At 53.1% G+C, this 20,394-nt stretch overlaps 1 protein-coding gene across 1 annotated transcript in view; it reads left to right on the plus strand.

The window, feature by feature from the left end:
- The window catches only part of OBSCN (obscurin, cytoskeletal calmodulin and titin-interacting RhoGEF), a 178,955-nt gene that overhangs the window by 94,796 nt on the left and 63,765 nt on the right, over window positions 1–20,394 (plus strand). The window contains 19 exon segments of the mRNA XM_017883818.1: window positions 2,420–2,683; window positions 3,215–3,478; window positions 3,835–4,098; window positions 7,611–7,744; window positions 8,084–8,146; window positions 8,148–8,238; window positions 8,605–8,868; window positions 9,415–9,678; window positions 10,654–10,920; window positions 11,102–11,253; window positions 11,255–11,275; window positions 11,277–11,374; window positions 11,467–11,542; window positions 11,544–11,566; window positions 11,568–11,734; window positions 12,322–12,594; window positions 13,329–13,525; window positions 13,714–13,789; window positions 20,063–20,335. Of these exon segments, the coding sequence (XP_017739307.1) occupies window positions 2,420–2,683; window positions 3,215–3,478; window positions 3,835–4,098; window positions 7,611–7,744; window positions 8,084–8,146; window positions 8,148–8,238; window positions 8,605–8,868; window positions 9,415–9,678; window positions 10,654–10,920; window positions 11,102–11,253; window positions 11,255–11,275; window positions 11,277–11,374; window positions 11,467–11,542; window positions 11,544–11,566; window positions 11,568–11,734; window positions 12,322–12,594; window positions 13,329–13,525; window positions 13,714–13,789; window positions 20,063–20,335 (3,231 nt within the window).

The following is a 20,394-nucleotide window of genomic DNA, read 5'->3' on the forward strand; positions in this document are numbered from 1 at the left end:
TTCTGAGGCAAAATTCTTCTTCAGTTGTGAAACATGAAACCAGACAAGTTTTGTGCTTGAAAAATTCAATGGTGGTGCAGGCATTGGATAGACGTTCATGTTCAAAAGAGAGGAAGTTGGAAAGAAAAAATGGGTCATGGATCTTATGCAGGTCTGAACCTAGCAGAGCAAATTTCACTAGATTTTAAGGCTGGTAACTTAGTACAGTGGCTCACGTCTATAATCCTAGCACGTTGGGTAGCCGAGGCAGGAGAATTACTTGAGGCCAGGTGTTCTAGACCAGTCTGGAAAATATAGCAAGACCCTTTTTCTAAAAAAAAAGGATTAGATGTGGTGGTGCACACCTGGGGTTCCAGTTACTGGGGAGGCTGAGGCTTGAAGATCACTTGAGCCTGGGAGTTTGAGGCTGCAGTGAGCTATAATTGTACTGCACTCCAGCCTGGGTGACAGTGAGACCCCATCTTTACTTTTTTTTTTAAAGCCTGAAAAATAATTCTCTTTGACTTAATTCCAGTCCTGCATGCCAACCAGAGTGTTGTCCCCAATCTGTCAGACCTGGGTAATATCTTATCCAGTCATCCTTGGGTAACAACCACTTCCCCCTCTGTTCTGGGAAGAGGTGGTCCTGATCCCTGGACCTCTAATGGCAGTGACAGCCCTGCTGATGCCTTTGGGGCCATTCTTTTATTTTGAAGGATAAGACATGTTTGCAGCCATATAGTGATAATAGCTCATCCTGGTGAATTCCAGAAGTCTGATAGTCTTCCTTCATTTTATCCCACCTCAGTCCAGTTCACTCCAATCTGCTGGTATAAGATTATCAAAAACTGAGTTGGCCTCCCATGCAGTTCATGGAGGTCCACACCATCAGACAAGAGGCTTTTCCAGATAACTGGATCTCTATTCCTGGCTTCTGTTGAGATGACTAATTGGATCCATAAATTGCACACCTGGTGCTTTAGCAAATGGTTGTCTAGCCACACCCTTAATGTTCTCTTCAGAACACAGTTTCTCATTTTTTACCATGTGGTTAGGCTGAAAAATTTCCAAAGCTTCAAGTATTGGTTCCTTTTTTATTTACAATTCCTTCTTCAATTTGTTTCCCTCCTCTTGCACTTTACAATAAGCAGCAAAGAGAAAACAGGTTGCACCTTCAACACTTTACTTAGAAATTTCCTCAATTAAACATGCAAAATTTTATTGTTTCTTAGTCCTACCTTCCACACACAACAACACAATTTGGACAAGTTCTTTGCCACGTAATAACAAGGATCACCTTTCCTCCACTTTCCAATAACATGTTCTTTATTTCCATCTAAGGTCTGACCAGAAGCATTTTTAATGTCCATCTTTACATGAACACGTTGTTCACAGCAATCTAGATTTCCACTTCCACATTTTTAGATAATTGTTACAATGGCACCCTACTCCTGGTACCAATATTTCTGTTAGATTTCTGACTAGAAGTCTGAGGTGAAGTGTTACTAGGCTGACTTCCTCTGAGGCTTCTCTCCTTGGCTTGTTGATGCAGTCTTCTGTTTTTTCACGTGGTCACCCCTCAGTGTGTCTCTGTGTCCTAATATCCTCTTTTTATAAGGACGCCAGTCATATTGGATTTGGGCACACCCTAACAACCTCATTTAACCTTAGTTACCATTTTAAAGGCCCTATCTTTAATACAGTCACGATCTGAGGTTCCAGAGGTTAGGTTTGAACATATGAATTTGGGGGGACACAGTCAGACCATAACAGGGGGTAACCAGGGTGGGGCTTGCTCCATTGTACTTTGTGAGCTCTCACTCTGCCTAGAGTCAGGAAGCAAGAGAGGACAGCAGGTTGAAGGGTCAGAGGTGTGGTGTAGAAGCCATATCTGGAGTCTGTTGGGGGTTTTGGTGATTGAGCCAAGGCAATGTGTATCCAGTAAAGTCAGGACAGGAGCAGTGAGGTGGAGACAGCAGGTCCTTGTGTGGGCTGGTATGGTTGGCAGTGAGCCGAGGTATGCCCATGCATGAGTAGTGCTTGATGGAAGCCCTGCCTGGGATGGGTATCTCCTGTATGAGAATGGGGAAGCAGGTGTCAGGATAAGGAGGTGCCTCCTGTGAGACTGGAGAGAGAGAAGAGGGAGATGCGTCACATTATTGCATATGTGGAAGTTGGAGGAGCCTGTCTTGCTTCCTAGTAATGATAGGACATGGGTAGGACAAGATGTCCTTTGAGAATAGATCCAGAATGGAGCCCATCTCCCAGTCAATCTGCACCTCACAGGCAGAACACAGGAAGACCTCAGTCTCGCACAGTCTTTGGTCCACCTTATCCCATATCCTCGAGATCTGCTTCTGTTTCCTTCCTGGATAATCAGGTTGTGTCCCTCAGATCCTCCAGAGGAATTGATGGCTTCTGTCCATGTGACCCTTCCTAGCCCTGCCTGCACGATTCACTCAAGATCTGAAGACCAAGGAGGCCCCAGAAGGGGCCACAGCTACACTGCAGTGTGAGCTGAGCAAGGTGGCCCCTGTGGAATGGAAGAAGGGTCCTGAGATCCTCAGAGATGGGGGCAGATACAGCCTGAAGCAGGATGGGACGAAGTGTGAGCTGCAGATCCATGACCTGTCTGTGGCAGATGCTGGGGAATACTCATGCGTGTGTGGACAAGAGAGGACCTCGGTCACACTCACCATCAGGGGTAAAGTCCATGTGTCCAGATCTGCGTTCTGATGTCCAGTTGTTCACTTCCTGCCATCAATCTCTGCCCATTGCATGGTCTCCCCCAGACTGCCACACTCTTCACATCATGCCACACTATCCCTTCCAGCTTCCTGGGCTGCTGAAGGAACCAGAAGAAACTCTCATCTACATCCAGATTCCCACTCCTGTGATACTGTGGGCCCTGTCCTGTTGGATTGTGTCTTGTCTTTCATCTTGTCATGTCCTGTCTACCAGCACTTTCCAAGGAGTTTAATGTTCTCTGTGTTTTCTGACTCTCTCTGGCCCTGCATGCCAGATTCACGTTATCTCTGAGACCTGAGGAGCCCACAAAGGGGCCATGACTGTGATGTTACCAGGCTGAACAGAGGGAATCTACAGCCTGTGCTTGGCATACCCTGCTTGTGGTCTGTGTCCAGTTGGGGTTTGTGTCTTCTCTGTGCCATCCATGTCCTGTCTTTTTCATGTGCTCAGTATAATTGTGTCCATGTCTTTCTGATCCCTCCACCAGCCCTGCCCGCCAAGTTCACAGAGGGTCTGAGGAATGAAGAGACCATGGAAGGGGCCACAGCCACACTGCAATGTGAGCTGAGCAAGGCAGCCCCTGTGGAGTGGAGGAAAGGCCTCAAGGCTCTCAGAGATGGGGACAAATACAGCCTAAGACAAGAAGGGGCTGTGTGTGAGCTGCAGATTCATGGCCTGGCTATGGCAGATACCGGGGTGTACTCATGTGTGTGTGGGCAGGAGAGGACCTCAGCTACACTCACTGTCAGGGGTAAAGATCCTCTGTGGCCATGTGGGCTTGTGGCTTGGTGTATACACCTCTCTGTGTCACCACCTTCTGCCTTCAAATGTGGCAGAGCTTCTGTGGAAACCCTGTGATTGTCTGTCCTCTAACTGGGGCCCTCTGGGTTTCTCCTGCCTCCCCTTCTCATCAGGAGATGTCCTGCTCATGCACGTCCCTCTGTGTTCTCTGTGCCTCCTGGACCATTTGCCTTCTCATTGTTTGTATATTGCTCATCTTGCTGTGGTCCTTTGGTGGTTTGTGTGGCTCCTTATTGGTGTCCATATTCTGTCCAAAGAATCCTCCAGACAGTCTGATGATATCAGTGACTATTTGGTACTTCTCAGCCCTGCCTGCCAGATTCATAGAGAATATGAGAAGTCAGAAGGCCACAGAAGGGACTACAGTCACACTGCAATGTAAGCTAAGAAAGGCGGCCCCCGTGGAGTGGAGAAAGGGGCCCAACACCCTCAAAGATGGGGACAGATATAGCCTGAAGCAGGATGGGACCAGGTGTCAGCTGCAGATTCGTGGCCTCGTCATAGCAGATGCTGGAGAATACTCGTGCATATGTGAGCAGGAGAGGACCTCGGCCACGCTCACCATCACGGGTAAAGACCACATGTGACCACCTGAATGACTTTTGTCTTCCCCAACTTAACCCACATGGTCTGTGCTCTCCCGGTGTCTCTCAATGTCGTTGACATTTTATTCAGTCACTCATCTGTGTGTTCCGTCCCACAAATGCACACTGAGAACCCACTTGGATGACCTAATCTAAGGCCTGGGCATACAGACCCCAGGGGTCAGGACAGGGAGAGCAGCAGACAGGTGTCAGGGTCCAGGAGAGCTATCTGGGGCCCCTGCCATCTTGCAAGGGCCTGTGGATGTCCACCAGCTCTTGGGCCCCAGGCACGAAGGTCAGGAAATGTATGTCCTTTGACAGACATAGCGATGGCTTAGGCCAGGCCCCTCTTCAGTCTGGAGAGTGTTTTGATTGATCCTTGTGGTCATTCCAAGCTTCTAAAGGAGTATTGTCTTCATCTGTTCAGGCTAACATAACAAAGCACTGCAGACAGTATGGCTCAAATAACAGAATTTATTTTCTCAGAAGTGGGCTGAAATCTCAAGATCAAGGTGTCAACTCCTCTCTTCTTGTAGACTGCTGTCTTCTCCCCGTGTCTTCATATGGTTATCCCTTTGTGTGCATATGTGTGTCCTAACCTCTTTTTATAAGAGCACCAGTCATACTGGATTTGGAACCACCCTAACAACCTCATTTTACCTTTCAATGATTGTCTTTAAATACAGTGACATTCTGAAGTGTACTGGGGGTTAGGACTTCAGCATACGCATTTTTTCTGAGGTGCAATTCAGACCATAACACTCCACCATGTGGATTCTCAAAATTCATGGCCTTTCTCACATGCGAAATATGTTTACTTCTTCCTGACAGTCCCAAATCTTAGCCCATTTCAGTATCAACTATTCCAATTCACCTCTAAATATAATCTGAGTCAACTATGAGGGAGACAAAGTGTGACTCATCCAGAGGCAAAATTTTTCTTCATCTGTGAGGCTGAGAAATCAGACAAGTTATTTGCTTTGAAGTCACAATGGTGGGACAGGCATAGGATGGACATTCTTAATCAGGGAAAAACTGGAAAGGAGAAGTGGGTCATGGGTCCCAAGCAAGATGTAACCCTAGCAGGACAAATATCATTAGGTTTTAAGGCTTTGGATTAATGCCCTCTCCTCTGGACCCAATAGGATTGCAACTCTACCCACTCAGCCCTGAGTGGAGGTGTCTGGCTCTCTGTAACTGAGGAGGAGACAGCGCCTTACTTCCGGAGCCTGTGCCCTCTACCCCCTGGTTATAGTGCCATTCCTGTCAACCCCTGAACCAATTTTGGGGTCATTATTGCTTTTTCTTGCAGAATATCATGTTTATATCCATGTAGCTCTATTGGCCTATCCTGTGGATTCTCAGAAGTCTGACATCCTTTGTTCATTTTGTCCCATCTCTGTTCCAATCAATTCAAGCTAGCACAGCATTTCCTCTGGTATAAAGGTCTCAAAAAAACTTTGTCTCATGTGATCCATGTGGGTCAAAGCCACCAGACAAGAGTTTTCCACAGATCTTTCCTTGATGACATCATTTTTATTACTGGCTTCTGCTGAGAGAGCTGAATGGATCCATAAACCACACACCTGATCTGTTTAGCAAATGGTTGTCCAGCATTGATACTCTCCCAGAAAAATGCTTTCTCAATTTTGTTTTCCACAGTACGTATAGCCTGAAAATTCTTCTGTATCTTCAAGTTCTGGTTCCTTTTGCTTAACAAATCCTTTTGAATTTATCTCTCTCCTCTCACATTTTAATATTAGACAGAAACCAGGCTATGGTTTCAATTCTTTGCTTAGAAACTTCCTCAGGTAAATATATCCAATTTTGTTGTTTGCAAGTCCTACCTTCCACAGAACACTAGAATAAAATTTGACCAGGTTTTTGGCCACTGTATAACAATGATAGTCTTTCTCCAGTTTTTAATAATAATGTCTCCCATTGTCATCTGAGGCTTGACCAGAATCACTTTTGACACCCATATTTTCACCAACAATTGCTGCCTGCAAACACAGTTTTTTGACATGCGCCTGAAATATCTTTCAGCTACCTCCTTTTACGAAGTTCTAAAGCCCCGTCCACATTTATAGGTGTTTGTTCCTTTGGCACCCCACTCCTGGTACCAAAGTCTGAATTTGTTTGCTTGGGTTGCCATAAAGAAAGTATCATAGACTGGGTGGTATAAATAATAGAAATGTATTTCCTCACCATTCTGGAGGCTAGATGGTTTGAGTTCCAGGTGTCAGTAGGGTTGGCTCCTTCTGAGGCCTCTCTCCTTGGCTTGTAGGCAGCCATTTTCTCTGTGTCTTCACTGGTCCTTCTGTGTTTGTGTCCTAATCTCCTTTTCTTATGAGGACAGCATTTATATTGGATTAGATGCCACCCTTGTGATCCCATTTAGCATTAATCAGCTCTTTGAAGGCCCTATCTCAAAAACAGTCATATTCTGAAATAGTGGAAGTTACGACTTCAACATTTGACGTCTGTAGAAACACAACCCATAGCAGGCTATGGCTATGTAATTGGGTTAGGCTCTGCTCTGCTAACTTGTGAGCCCCCTGCCTGGAGTCAGGAGGCAAGAGAGAATGGTAGATTGTAGCTTCAGAGGTGTGGTTTGAGGCCACATCTGGTGTCTTCATGATCTAGGTGATATGAATCAGGGTAATATATAGGAATGTGGATTCGTAGAGTCAGTCCAGGAGCATGTTAGATGGAGGTAGCAGGGCATTGTGTGGGCTGGGATGTTGTACAGTGAGCTGAGGTAGATCTAAGCATGGGCAGTGCTGGATGGAAGGCCTGTCTGGTCAGGCTGTCTCTTGTGTGAGGGATGACAAGGGAGCAGTGGATGTTGGGACCTGAAGGTGCCTCCTATGTCATCATAGAGAGATGTCCATCACATTATTGCATATGTGGGTTGCAAGTTGGAGGAGCCTGTCTTGCTTCCCCATGATGAAAGTTCACAGGTAGGACAAGATGCCCTCTGAGAAGAGACCCAGGATGGAGCCCATCTCCCACCCAATCTGCACCTCACAGGCAGAATGTAGGAAGTCCTCACTGTCAGATGCACTTTGGTCCACCTCATCCCAAGTCCCTCCAGCTTTCCTGCTTCTGTTTTCTTCCTGGATGTTCAGGTGTGTCCCTCAGATCCTCCCGAGGGCTTGATGGCTTCTGTCCATGTGACCCTTCGTACCCCTGCCTGCCCAATTCACACAAGATCTGAAGACCAAGGAGGCCTCAGAAGGGGCCACAGTCACACTGCAGTGTTAGCTGAGCAAGGTGGTCCCTGTGGAATGGAAGGAGGGACCTGAGACCCTCAGAGATGGGGACTGTGTTCTCTGTTCCTCCTGGGTCATGTGCTTTCTCACCCTCTGTACATTCATTTGCTCATTCTGCCATGGTCCTGTGGTGGTTTGTGTGCCTCCTTGTGTGTGTCTGTGTCCTGTCCACAGAGTCATCTAGTTATTCTGATGATCTCAGTGACTGCTTGGTCCTTCCCAGCCCTCCCGGCCAGATTCATAGAAGATGTGAGAAATCACGAGGCCACAGAAGGGGCCACGGCTGTGCTGCAGTGTGAGCTGAGCAAGGTGGCCCCTGTGGAGTGGCAGAAGGGGTCTGAGACTCTGAGACCCTCAGTAGATGGGGGGACTGGTTTCCTGTTCACTCCCTGGGTCATGTGCTTTCTCAACCCTCTTGTAAAGCATTCATTTGGCTCATTCGCCATGGGTCCCCCCTGTGGGTGGTTTGGTGCCTCCTTGTGTGTTCTGTGTCTGTCCACAGAGTCCAATCTAGTTTCTGATGATCTCAGTTGGATCTGGCTTGGTCCTTTCCCAGCCCTCCCGGCAAGATTCATAAGAAGATGTGGAGAAATCTACGAGGCCAACAGAAGAGGGCCCACGGGCTGTCGGCTGCAGTGTGAGCTTGAGCAAGTGTGGCCCCTGTGGGAGTGGCAAGAAAGGGGTCTGAGACCTCAGAGATGGGGAACAGGATACAGTTTGAGGCAGGACGGAACGAGGGGTGGTGAGCTGCAGATTCGTTGGCCTGGCTGTGGAGGGATACTGGAGAGGTATTTGGGTGGGTGGTATGCCGGGCAGGAAGAGGACCTCAGCTATACTCAACCTGTCAGGGGGTAAAGATCCCCGTGTGGTCACATGGGAACCTTGCGGGCTTTTGGATCTTACTCTGTGTCACCACTTTCTACTTCCAAATGTGGCATCCCTGTGGGAACCCTGAAGTTGTCTGTCCTCTAACTGGGGTCCTCTGGGCATCTCCTGCCTCCCCTTCTCTTCATCAGGAGATGTCCTCCTGTTCATCCCCATCCCTGCATGTTCTCTGTTCCTCTTGGGCCAGGTGCTTTCTTGCCTTCCGTACATTCGTTTGCTCATTCTGCCATGGTCCTTTGGTGGTTTGTGTGGCTCCTTGTGTGTGTCTGTGTCCTGTCCACAGAGTTGTCCAGATAGTCTGATGATCTCAGTGACTGCTTGGTCCTTCCCAGCCCTGCCAGCCAGATTCATAGACAACATGACAAACCAGGAGGCCAGAGAAGGGGCCACAGCCACACTGCAGTGTGAACTGAGCAAGGCGGCCCCAGTGGAGTGGAGGAAGGGACCTGAAACCCTCCGAGATGGAGACAGACACAGCCTGAGGCAGGATGGGACCAGGTGTGAGCTGCAGATTCATGGCCTGGCTGCGGCAGATGCTGGGGAGTACTCGTGCATTTGTGGGCAGGAGAGGACCTCAGCCACACTCACCATCAGGGGTAAAGATCACATGTGGCCAAGCAAAGCCATGTTCTGGTGTGCCAGTACTGATTTCATGTTCTCCGTCTCCTCTCCATGTCGTCTCCCTGTGTTCATGTCATCCTGTTCCCATAATTCCACAGAATCCCTTCCAGCCTCCTGGGCTGTTGCAGAAACCAGGGGAAAACAGCATCTCCAGCCAGCTCCCACCTGTGTACCAGCATGGGTTCAGTCATGTTGCCCTGTTGGGTTCTATGTCTTGTCCTCCATTCTCTCATATTGTGTCCACCAAAGTGCTCCAGATGATCTGATTTTCATGTGTGTCTGTCTCCAGCTCTGTATGTGCCAGAGTAGTACAAAGACCTAGGCGTGAGGAGGCCACAGAAGGGGCCATGGTCATGTGTTGTACAGCCTGGACTGAGGGAAGCCACAGTGCACAGCCTGTGCTCAGCACATCCCGATGTGGCTCGTGTCCATTTGGTTTCTGTGTCTTTTCTGTCATCCATGTCCTGTCTCTTCTGTGGGCTCAGAGGCATGATTGTGTCCTTATCTTCTGACCTCCCCAGCCTTGCCTGCCAAGTTCACAAAGGGTCTGAAGAATGAAGAGGCCACAGAAGGGGCCACAGCTATGCTGCAATGTGAGCTGAGCAAGGCGGCCCCTGTTGAGTGGAGGAAGGGACCTGAAACCCTCAGAGATGGGGACAGATATAGCCTGAGGCAGGACGGGACCAGATGTGAGCTGCAGATTCATGGCCTGTCCGTGGCAGACACTGGGGAGTACTCGTGTGTATGTGGGCAGGAGAAGACGTTGGCCACTCTCATTGTCAAGGGTAATGACCACATGTGGCCACATGGACTGATGTGGGTGTGTGCTTTCCTCCATGTGCAGTCCCAGGGACAGCACACCTTCTCCTTGTGGATGCTCCTTTCCACTTCCTCCTGCTGTTTCCTCTGTCCCCTCTGCTCATGGGTTCCAACGTTATCCCGTGCCCTGGTATCTATACTGAGCTTCAGCCATGTGACCTTGTGTACCAGTCATGGTTGTAGGGAAGGAATTCCCACCTTGTCTCTCTCCCCCTGCCTCCCATCACTACCTAATCAATCCAACTTTCTGCCATCCTTCATTTGAGACCTGAAGTCTTTTAGCCACAGGGTCTCATGTCCTTCTCGGAGGGAGGCCTTTGGTGCCCAGGAAAGGGAGGCAGGACCTAGAGACCTGGGCCCTGCAGGCTGGCCCTGGTTCTCAGTGTAGCCTTGTGGGGCAAACAGCCCCCATGACACCTGAGTGTCTAAGGGAACCCGGTCCCTGCCCTGGAGTCTGGGGGACATGGACCTGTCCCGGGGTCTGGAAGACATGGCCTCACTCTGGAGTCTGAATACACATCCTTGCCCTGGGATTTGGGTGCCCACGGAGGGGAGGTGGAACCTATAGCCCTGGGCCCTGGCCTCGCCCTGGGATCTGGGGGACTCAGCTCTGCCCTTGGGTATGGGGTGCAGGGCCTCACCTTGGGTTCTGAAGTACACATCCTTGCCCTGAGCTCTGGGGGGTGTGGCTCTGCGGGGGTTGGGAGTGGGGTCCTGGGTGAGAGGACAGCCTCCTAAGCCCTGGGTAGATCTAGCCCTTCCCTGCTTTCCCACCACGCTGCCTCCTCACTCCTGAATCACAGACTGGTGGTACCATCTGAGGCAGCACCGCCTGTGGAGCCAGGCCAGGGAGCTGGGAGGAGCCCAGGCCCTCATCTGCCAGCCTGGAGAGCGATGCCTGGTATAGATCTGGAGCTGACCCTGCCCCCTGCCCCTTGCAGCCCCACAGCCAGTGTTCCGGGAGCCGCTGCAGAATCTGCAGGCAGAGGAGGGCTCCATAGCCACCCTGCAGTGTGAGCTGTCTGAGCCCACTGCTACAGTGGTCTGGAGCAAGGGTGGCCTGCAGCTGCAGGCCAATGGACGCCGGGAGCCACGGCTTCAGGGCTGCACTGCGGAGCTGGTGTTATGGGGCCTACGACGTGAAGACACTGGAGAATACACTTGCACCTGTGGCTCCCAGGCCACCAGTGCCACCCTCACTGTCACAGGTGGGAACCCAGGCTGGCCTGGCCCAGAATATAGCGCAGTTCCAGTGCTTTGGGCCTGCCTCCTTCCTGGAAGCTGCTCTGGTGCGGTTCCCCCTCCCCACTTTGCACCGTATCACACTTGTTCGTTCCCCCTTATAGCTCCTCAGGGACCTGCCCTCACGCCCTGCTCCCTTCCCTGCAGCTGCCCCTGTGCGGTTCCTCCAAGAGCTGCAGCCCCAGGAGGTGGATGAGGGAGGCACAGCACACTTACGCTGTGAGCTGAGCCGGGCAGGTGCAAGCGGTGGAGTGTTCGCAAGCGCTCCCTGCCAGCCTCTTCCTTGTGCAAGTTACCAGGATGGTGCAGGATGGTGCAGCCTGCGGAAGCTGCTGTAGCGAGTGCGAGCCAGGAGGATGCGGGGTGACTACCGTGCGACACGGTCCACACACACGCATGGCCAGCCCTTCTGCCTCCGTGGTGAGCCTGCTCACAGGCCCCTGCCCTCCCACAGCCCCTCATCTTGGTTCAGAGGCCAAGGGTGTTAAGCTCCCTTCCTGCATCCCCCGCAGCTCCCGGCCAAGTTTCAAGACCCGGCCCTGCAGAGCCTGGAGCAGGGAGACAGCGTGCATAGCCCGGCTGTGCTGGTCAGCTGAGCGATGCAGAGCACGGTGCAATGGCTCAAGGAGGGTGTGGAGCTGCATGCAGGCCCCAAGTACGAAATGCGGAGCCAGGGGGCCATGCGGGAGCTGCTGATCCACCAACTGGAGGCCAAGGACACGGGCGAGTATGCCTGCGTGACAGGCAGCCAGAAAACCACTGCCTCCCTCAGGGTCACAGGTGAGCTGTGGGGCCTCCCAGAGGAGAGGGTGAGCCCTTCCCTGCCATCCCACCCACTTATCGTTGCCTTCTGGGTGCACCTGAGTCCCCTGCTCTCACGCTGTCTTCCTCCTCACCCCCGCACCTCCCAGTGTCCCTGTCAGGGCTCTCTGAGAGAACCTGGGCAGCAAGGAAACAGGCTGCAGCCCCTCAAGCCCACCCCTGAGGCCAGTGTGAGGGTGCGCTGCTGAGCCCCCACCTATTTCTCCTGCAAGCCTTGCCTCCCTGCTGTGCTAGCCAGGGTGGGGCTGGCTGCGTTGTGGGAGTTGACAGGCAGTCGGGTGTCCCACAACCCCTTCCCATTCCTCAGACACAACTGCCCTCTTGGCCCACACTTCCAGCCCAGGTTCTGTCCCCAAAGAGCTCAGTGTCATGGCGGGATCTGTGCTTGTGAGCACATCAGGAAACAAAAGCCATGTGGGACAGATGGGCCATGGCAGAAGAGTGTGAGGGTGCCTAGGAAGGCTTCCTGGAGGAGGAGGCATGGGAGCTTGGCCTAGGCTCTTTTACCTGGCTGGTAAAGGGAACCATCTCGCCCCACCCCTCAGAGCCTGAGGTGACCATTGTACGGGGGCTGGTTGATGCAGAGGTGGCGGCCAATGAGGATGTTGAGTTCAGCTGCGAGGTGTCCAGGGCTGGAGCCACAGGCATGCAGTGGTGCCTACAAGGCCTGCCACTGCAAAGCAATGAGGTGACAGAAGTGACTGTGCGGGATGGCCGCATCCACACACTGCGACTGAAGGGTGTGACACCTGAGGATGCTGGCACTGTCTCCTTCCATTTGGGCAACCATGCTTCCTCCGCCCAGCTCACCATCAGAGGTAGCCACAGGCAGGCCCCACCAGTGACTGCACGGGGTTAGAATGTCTGGGCCCTGCTGGGTACGGAGCCAGACAGCAAAGGTTTCTGCCTTTGGAGGCTGGGGCCTGGCAGGGAGGTGGACCTGTGAGCTGACATTTCAGGGTGGCCCCAGGATATCAGAGGAGAGTGGGCTGAGTCAGGCTGGTGAGGCAGGTGGTTGTGGGCTTCCAATAGGCTGACACAGTGTTGGAGTTTGCGTCTTGGCCCTCGTGGCGGGGCCACTGCAAACCATAGCCCACTCCCAGCCCTCAGTCATCTGCACCATCTCCTCTAGTTCTGACACTAGTCCCATTTACCCACCCATCATCCATCCTTTCATTCATCCATTTATCCATTCACCCATCCATCCACCCATTCACTATCCATACATCCATCATCCATCCATTATCCATCGATCCATCCACAATCCATCTATTTATCCATTGATCAGCCATCCATCCATCCACCCATTATCCATCCATTCATTCCTCCATTGTTCCATTCACCCATCCACTGTCCATTAGAGCAGACTCTGCCTGCAACTGGAGTGGGGAGCTGACAACAGGCCCCCATGTGCATGTCTTTGTGCGTGGGGGAGGATACCCAGGGATGGACTCCCAGGACGATGAGACCGTGCTGATTGAGGGGGCACCTCAGACGCTGAGGCTGACACCCCAGACGCTGAGCCTGATACCCATGCCTCCCCTGTGTCTAGCTCCTGAGGTGACCATCCTGGAGCCCCTGCAGGACGTACAGCTCAGTGAGGGCCAGGATGCCAGCTTCCAGTGCCGGCTATCCAGAGCTTCAGGCCAGGAAGCCTGCTGGGCTTTAGGAGGGGTGCCCCTGCAGGTCAACGAGATGAATGACATCGCTGTGGAGCAGGGCACACTCCACCTGCTTACCCTGCACAAGGTGAGGCTTCCCGGACCTGAGTGTACCAGGACAGGAATGCTTCCAACTCCATTCAGGAAGGTCTTCCACCAGGGGGTTGTGTTGGGGAAGTGATGACCCCCTGTCATTGAGGTCTGGCAAACTGGCTGGGCTCCTTCTGGTCGGGATGGGGGCTCTCAGGGCCAAGCATGCCTCTCCCTGCTTCCTAGGTGACCCTTGAAGATGCTGGAACTGTCAGTTTCCACGTGGGCACGTGTAGCTCTGAGGCCCAGCTGAAAGTCACAGGTGGGCAGCCCCTTTCCACACCGGTCACTCTGCCTGCAGATGCCCAGCTTCCTGGGCACCAGAATGTCCTACCCATTGGCAGCTGTCAGCGGGCAGGGGGCAGAAACCCAAGACTTCCTACAGTGATCTTGTCTTGGGGCTGGCAATTTTCCAACCCCTGGCCACTGAAGCCAAGGACCAGAGAGGTCACTGGCGAGTAGGCTGGTGAAGGTAGTCTTGAGAAATTCCAGGGTGTGTTGGGGGTCCCTGTCCAGGATTAATGCCACCTGCGGGAGGGAGATGGGGGCCCAGCTGCCATAGGCTTGGGCCCTACGGTGGAGGCAGGACCTTCCTGACTTCCATCCTCCGAAAGCCTACTCCTATAATACGGATGCACACACATGCCAGCGCATCTATGTTTACACACATCTGCATGCCTGACAGGCTCAAAGGTGCAGATACAAAAGCATGCCTATGACAAGTGTATGGATTTGGGCAAGCATGCAAACAAGATTTTAGGAACCTTCAGCCTGGGTCATACTTTGCCCCCAGAGCTGGTCCTCCCTGAGTGCTTGTCCTTGAGTGTTCTTCCCCTACTGTCCTGCCTTTAGGTCTCAAATAAGTCCCATCTGTGTACTCATCATCCATCTGTTCATCCATTTATCCATTTACCTATCCACCTTCCATCCATCTGCTATCCACCATCCATCCATCATCTGTCCATTCATCTGTCATCCATCCTTCTATCATCTGTCCATCAGTCCATTCATAATCCATCCATTCATCCATTTATCATCCATACAGCTACCATCCATCCATTCACCATCCACCGTCCATCCATTCACCATCCACCCATCCACCATCCATCCATTTACTATTCATCTATCCATCCCGCTGTTCCTCCATTCATCCATCCATCTGCCCATTCACCATCCATACATCATTTATACATCCTCCATTCGTCTCTTCATTATCCATTCACACACCCACCATCCATCCACCCACCCACTGATCCATCTGCTATCCGTCCATTTACTATCCATCTATCCATCCACTATCCATTCACCCATCCTTCCATTCATCTACCATCCACCCATCCATCCATCCATTCACCTGTCTACCATCCATCTACCCTTTCCCCATCCACTCATGTATTCATCACTCACTCATCCACTATTCAGCTGTCTTTCCATTCATCCACCATCTATCCACCACCCATCATACATTCACAATCCACCTGCTATCCATTCATTCACCATAGAATATACCCTCTAAGCTCCTACCCTTTAGCAAGTCCTGAACCTCATGATGGGCCAGATGCAGTCTGCCTTCAGGGGATCCCCAATCTGTTGGAGGAGTTGGACATGGAGATAGAGTGTCCTTCATCCTAGGTGCCACCTACCACTCCCAAGTCTTTAAAAGGAGACAGATGCAGTCAGTTCTGTCACCTGTGGGTTTGGGAAAGGTTCCAGATGCCAGTACCCTCAAATTGAATGATGAAGACAGGAAGTTTCCCAGGTGTCCTGAGCAGGGGCAGGATAGCAGGGGCCTGGTATGTTCATCAGAGTGGGCAACTGTATGGAGCAGCATGGAGCTGGGCTGTGCTTTGGCCCCTCTCTAGGTGAGGTATTCTCAGCCTGGGTGAGCTGACTCACAGACATCTGGCTGTGACCTTGTGGTGAGGGCCCTGGCACAGGTGTGTAAATGGGTGCCCATCTCAGACCTAGGTAGGTTTTAGGTGGCGTGGTGGAAGAGCTTGGGAACTTGCTGGAGACAAGAATGAAGAGTTGGTGGGGCAAGATGAGGAGGTGGTCAGATGTGCACTTGGGGAAGACAGTCAAGGGAAGACCTAGAGCTGGTGGTGGGGTGTCAGTGGTACACATGAGGAAGAGCATGGAGAGGCTTCCAGCGGAGGGCCTGCTTGGGTGGGCACAGGGGCTGATTTGCCTGGTGTTGTCCTGGTGGGTGGCTAGTATCTCTGTAAGTTCTCCCCACCCACACTTCCTCACCCCATGGGATGGAAGTCTCTTGTCTGGGCTTTGCCAACTGCAGTTTCTCTCTCTTTGTGAGGAGGCTCACAGGATAGTCTCGGGAAGTTACTCAGGGGCAAGCAAGGATGGAGGGCGACATCTCCGTTGCCCAATTTCAGGCAGCAGGTGGTGGAATAAGCCTTTGGTTCTGTCTTCCTCCCTTGCCTGTGTGGTGTGGAGTTCAACTGTGTGGGCAGCAGTAGCCTGGGCAAGTTCTCCTATCTGCCATGACCACCCTGAGTTTCCATCTGAGAGGTGGATGGGAGGGAGGAGGAGAGTGTGGAAGGCACAGGCCAGGCAGTGACCACAAACATGTCTGGGCAGCTCCTTGAGTTTGGGCCCTGCTGTGTGATCAGGCAGGGAGCAGTTGCCACTCCACATAAGGGCCCTGGAATTCTGGGCTGAAGGGGCCTTGGAGGACATCTGGACAAAATGCCCTCTTGGGATGGGAGAAGCATCTGCTTCCACACCCCCAGGGACAGGGAACTCACTTTCTGAGGCCAACTCCCATCTGCTCACAGTAGGAGGCCCTGTGGCTTCTCCTACCCAATCCACATTGGGTCAGATAAAGCACCAAATGCCAGAAAACCCCAGCCATGGGGCTTGGAGCTTGTCCATTCTGCCTTCTGAAAAGGGCATGTGTGCCTGTCATCAGCCTCCTGTTGGTGAAACCAGGCATGTTCTGAAGGGGTGTGTGGGGGTGCAGGTCTATGAGCTAAGGCTGAACCACTCTCCACGGGCTCACTCTGGGTGGCCTCTGTGTCTCCCTTTGTGATCAGGGTGGGCCAGCTTGCCTGGGTGGATTTCTATTCCATAATCCTAGGTCACTCTCCTGGTCTGGGTGATACCTGCTCTGGCAGACCCCAGGGTGGCCCCAGTACCAGTTACTAGCCCCAAGGCTGTTCTAGCAAGTCCCACTTTTGGTGGGGGTGAGGGGACAGGGTCTCCTGTTGCCCAGGCTGGAATGCAGTCATGTGAACATAGTTTAGTGTAGCCTTAACCCCCCTGGGCCCAAGCAATCCTCCCACCTCAACTTGGTGAGTAGCTGGGATTACAGGCACATGCCTCCATGGGGTCTCACTATGTTTCCCAGGCTAGTCTTGAACTCCTGGGCTCAAACAGTCCTCCCACCTTGACCTCCCAAAGTGCTGGGATTGCAGACATGAGCTACTGTGCCTGGCCAAGTCCCACTTCTGACGCCAATTCTACAGAACAACACACTCACTGTTTTTCTCCTATTATACTCTCATAGCACAGAACACTCTGTGACCAGATGTGTGGGGGCCATACACTAAGCGATTCTCTAGCAGACAGCAACTGGCTGTCTACACTTCAATTCTGATACTTTCTACTTGGAGTGAGAGTCAGATTTCATAGATTAAGGGCTCAGTCCCACAAGACTGCCCCACTTCAGATGCAAGTGGGAAGTCCCACGCCACCCACACTTCTGACTAAACAGCTATGAAATGGGGTTCCCACTTCTCCTCCTTGAGTTTGATTAACTTGCTAGGACGGCTCCCAGAATTCATAGAAACACTTGTATTGAGCAGCTATTATAAAGGATACAGCTCAGGAATAGCCATGTGGAAAAGATTTGAAGGGCAAAGGATGGGGGTGGGGGTGGGCATAGACCTTCCATGTCTTTTCTGGGTGTGCCATGCTCCTAGCACCTCCGTGTCTTCATCAACCTGGGAACTCATCAAATCTCATTCAAGAGCTTTTATAGAGCATAATCTCTGTTCCCCTCTCCCTTTCCTAGAGGTGGGAGGGTAGGAAAGTTCCAACCCTCTAAACACTTGGCCTTTCTAGAGGTCCATTCTGATGTTGTCCAGGACCCCTACCTGAGCCACCTCATTAGCATAAACTCAGGTGTAGTCAAAGGAGTACATTATGAACACTTGGGAACTTCTGAGGGCTTTAGGAGCAGAGACACAATCTATTCTTGTGCCACACCCCCACACCAGTGAACCCTAAAGTGGCCCGGTCCTGTGGATTCCCAGGTGTCCCAGCCTCGCCCTCCTTCTTACCCTCTTGTGCAGAGGCAGCACCGTGCCTGGTACGTGGCTTGCAGAATGTGGATGTCTTCGCGGGGGAGGTGGCCACGTTCTCCTGTGAGGTGTCTCACGCGGGTGGGCCGGAGGCCTGCTGGTGGCTGGATGGGACCCTGCTACAGGATGGCCCCCAGAGTGCCATCACTGTGCGAGACGGGATCTTTCACTCCCTCACGCTCTCAGGCCTGGGGGTGGCCGACTCCGGCACTGTCACCTTCCGCGCAGGGCCCCTGGTCTCCACGGCTAAGTTGTTGATGAAAGGTATTGGCCGATGGCAACCCCTGCCATGCTGGCACTTTGGTATGCTTCCTGCGGGCTCCTGGGATTAGGGATTGGCCCCCAGGGCCACAGAGTAGGCACCACTCTATGCATGCTGTCTGCCTACAGTGGCATAGGTGGGCATGGAGGGTGGATGAGAAGTCTGGGCTTAGGGAGCGGTGTAGCTGGACACCAACCCATGCCCTACTGGCTATCACCTTGCTGGCCGCACGTGCCGAGCCATGAAACCCAGTCCCTTGTGTAGCCAAAAGCAGCCCCTGCCGAGTCTACCCCTGCTGTCACCTGCTTCCTCCGCTGTGGGCTTAGGCTGGGTTTATGCCCTTCTGGGAAAGAGCTGGCCATATGGGAGTCCCCTCCCAGTGACTTACATGGTGGCTTTGCCCCCTGTGTGTCCTCAAAGAAAATGTGGAAGGTTCACCTGGGTCCCGGGGCAAACAACCATTTGTGGAGCAGGATTTGTACAGTGGAGATGGGACAGAGACCCCAAGAAAGATGGCAGAGTCCTTGCAGAAGGGGCGAGCTGGGCTGGGGCTCTGGCTTCTGAGCCAGGGCCAGAGGGCATGGGGTGGGGGGACTTTGGAGGGTTTGTGTCCCTGTTGGGGCAGTGTGCCCAGGGCCAGAGGGAGGTAGAGGCAAAGGGGACCAGGAGGGGTCCCCCTGGAAAGATACCAAGCCCGACAGTGCTGTCTCCCATGGGTGGGGGTGAGGTGTGTCTGCAGTGGATAGCCCTGGGCTGTTGTGGTGGGCCCCCTTCCCTGGGCTGTGTGCCAGGCGGTCACTGCTCTGCCATTTCCTGCCACAGCTGTGCACTTGCTGCCGCTGAAGCCTCTAATGCTGACAGCAGAGGGTGGGATGGCTGCGGTGGCTCAGCTCCAGGGACTGATATGTGTCCGGCATGTTGGCCGACAGATCCCGTGGTGGAGGTGGTCAGTGCCATGCAGGATTTGGCCGTGGAGGAGGGTAGCTCGGCTGAGCTCCTCTGCCAGTACTCACGGCCCGTGCAGGCCACATGGAAGATGGACGAGCGGGAGGTGCGCACGGATGGGCACCGTGTCATCATAGAGCAGGACTGGAACGTGGCCAGGCTGACCTTCAGGCCGGCCTTGCCCTGTGACAGTGGCATCTATTCTTGTGAGGCTGCAGGCACCCGTGTAGTGGCCCTGCTGCAAGTGCAAGGTGAGGCCGCCTGGTGGGCAGCCCCAGGCCCGGGGCAGCTTTGGCACAGCTTTGGCTGTGCAGTGATAGTGGAATGGCAGGCAGTGTCTGGTGGCGCTGGGACACAGGTGGCTTGGACAGGTGGGAACAGGCCACATAGGTGGCAAGCTCGCTGCACCAGGAGCTGAGCTGTGGGTAGGCAGGGCATGCACAGCTGCTGCACTTGTGGCTTCCATGAAGAATGTGTGGCCAAATTCGAGACTCCTACACGTGAACCCACAAGAGAATTAGAAAGGGAGGGGAGAGCGGAGGGCAGTGGATTAGGGAGGAGGTCTCTGGTTGTTGTGAGTCTGAGCATGGCATCCTAGGGGCTAGACAGCAGGTCTAGTAGCTCTTTTTGGGGGTGCAGAGAAAGGGGGATGTTTCCAGACACTGAAGCTGCAGTGGGGCCATGGCAGGTAAAACATGGCTCTGAGCCTCATGGCTGTGTTTAAGCCCAGTTTTGCAGTTGGCGAGTTTCTAGTCTCGTGAACACCTGTGAGGTTTCTCACCTGTGAGGTCAGGAACCCAGTGCCAAAGTGGGCAGGGCATGGTGGGGGGGGGCCTGGGTGACTACAGAGGCAGGCATGGTGGCTCCACCCTGGACACTGAGTGCCTCCCTCCACATAGCTTCTGGGGAGGGGGCATTTTGTTTGACTTTTTGTAGTTTTCAGGACACTCCCAAGGGATGTGGGGATCCTGGAAGCGCAGGCATGGTCTGAGCCTCCCTCTTCCGGCAGCCAAGAACACGGTGGTGCGGGGGCTGGAGAACGTGGAGGCGCTGGAGGGCGGCGAGGCGCTGTTCGAGTGCCAGCTGTCTCAGCCTGAGGTGGCTGCCCACACCTGGCTGCTGGACGACGAACCCGTGCGTACCTCGGAGAACGCCGAGGTGGTCTACTTCGAGAACGGCCTGCGCCACCTGCTGCTGCTCAAAAACTTGCAGCCGCAAGACAGCTGCCGGGTGACCTTCCTGGCTGGGGATATGGTGACCTCCGCGTTCCTCACGGTCCGAGGTGACTGCGCTGTGCCAGTGCCCGGCGGGGCCAGATCCCACTAGAGGCTGCGGGGGGTG

The sequence above is a fragment of the Rhinopithecus bieti genome, unplaced genomic scaffold (assembly GCF_001698545.2).
Source record: "Rhinopithecus bieti isolate Rb0 unplaced genomic scaffold, ASM169854v2 scaffold_14404, whole genome shotgun sequence".
Taxonomy (NCBI): domain Eukaryota; kingdom Metazoa; phylum Chordata; class Mammalia; order Primates; family Cercopithecidae; genus Rhinopithecus; species Rhinopithecus bieti.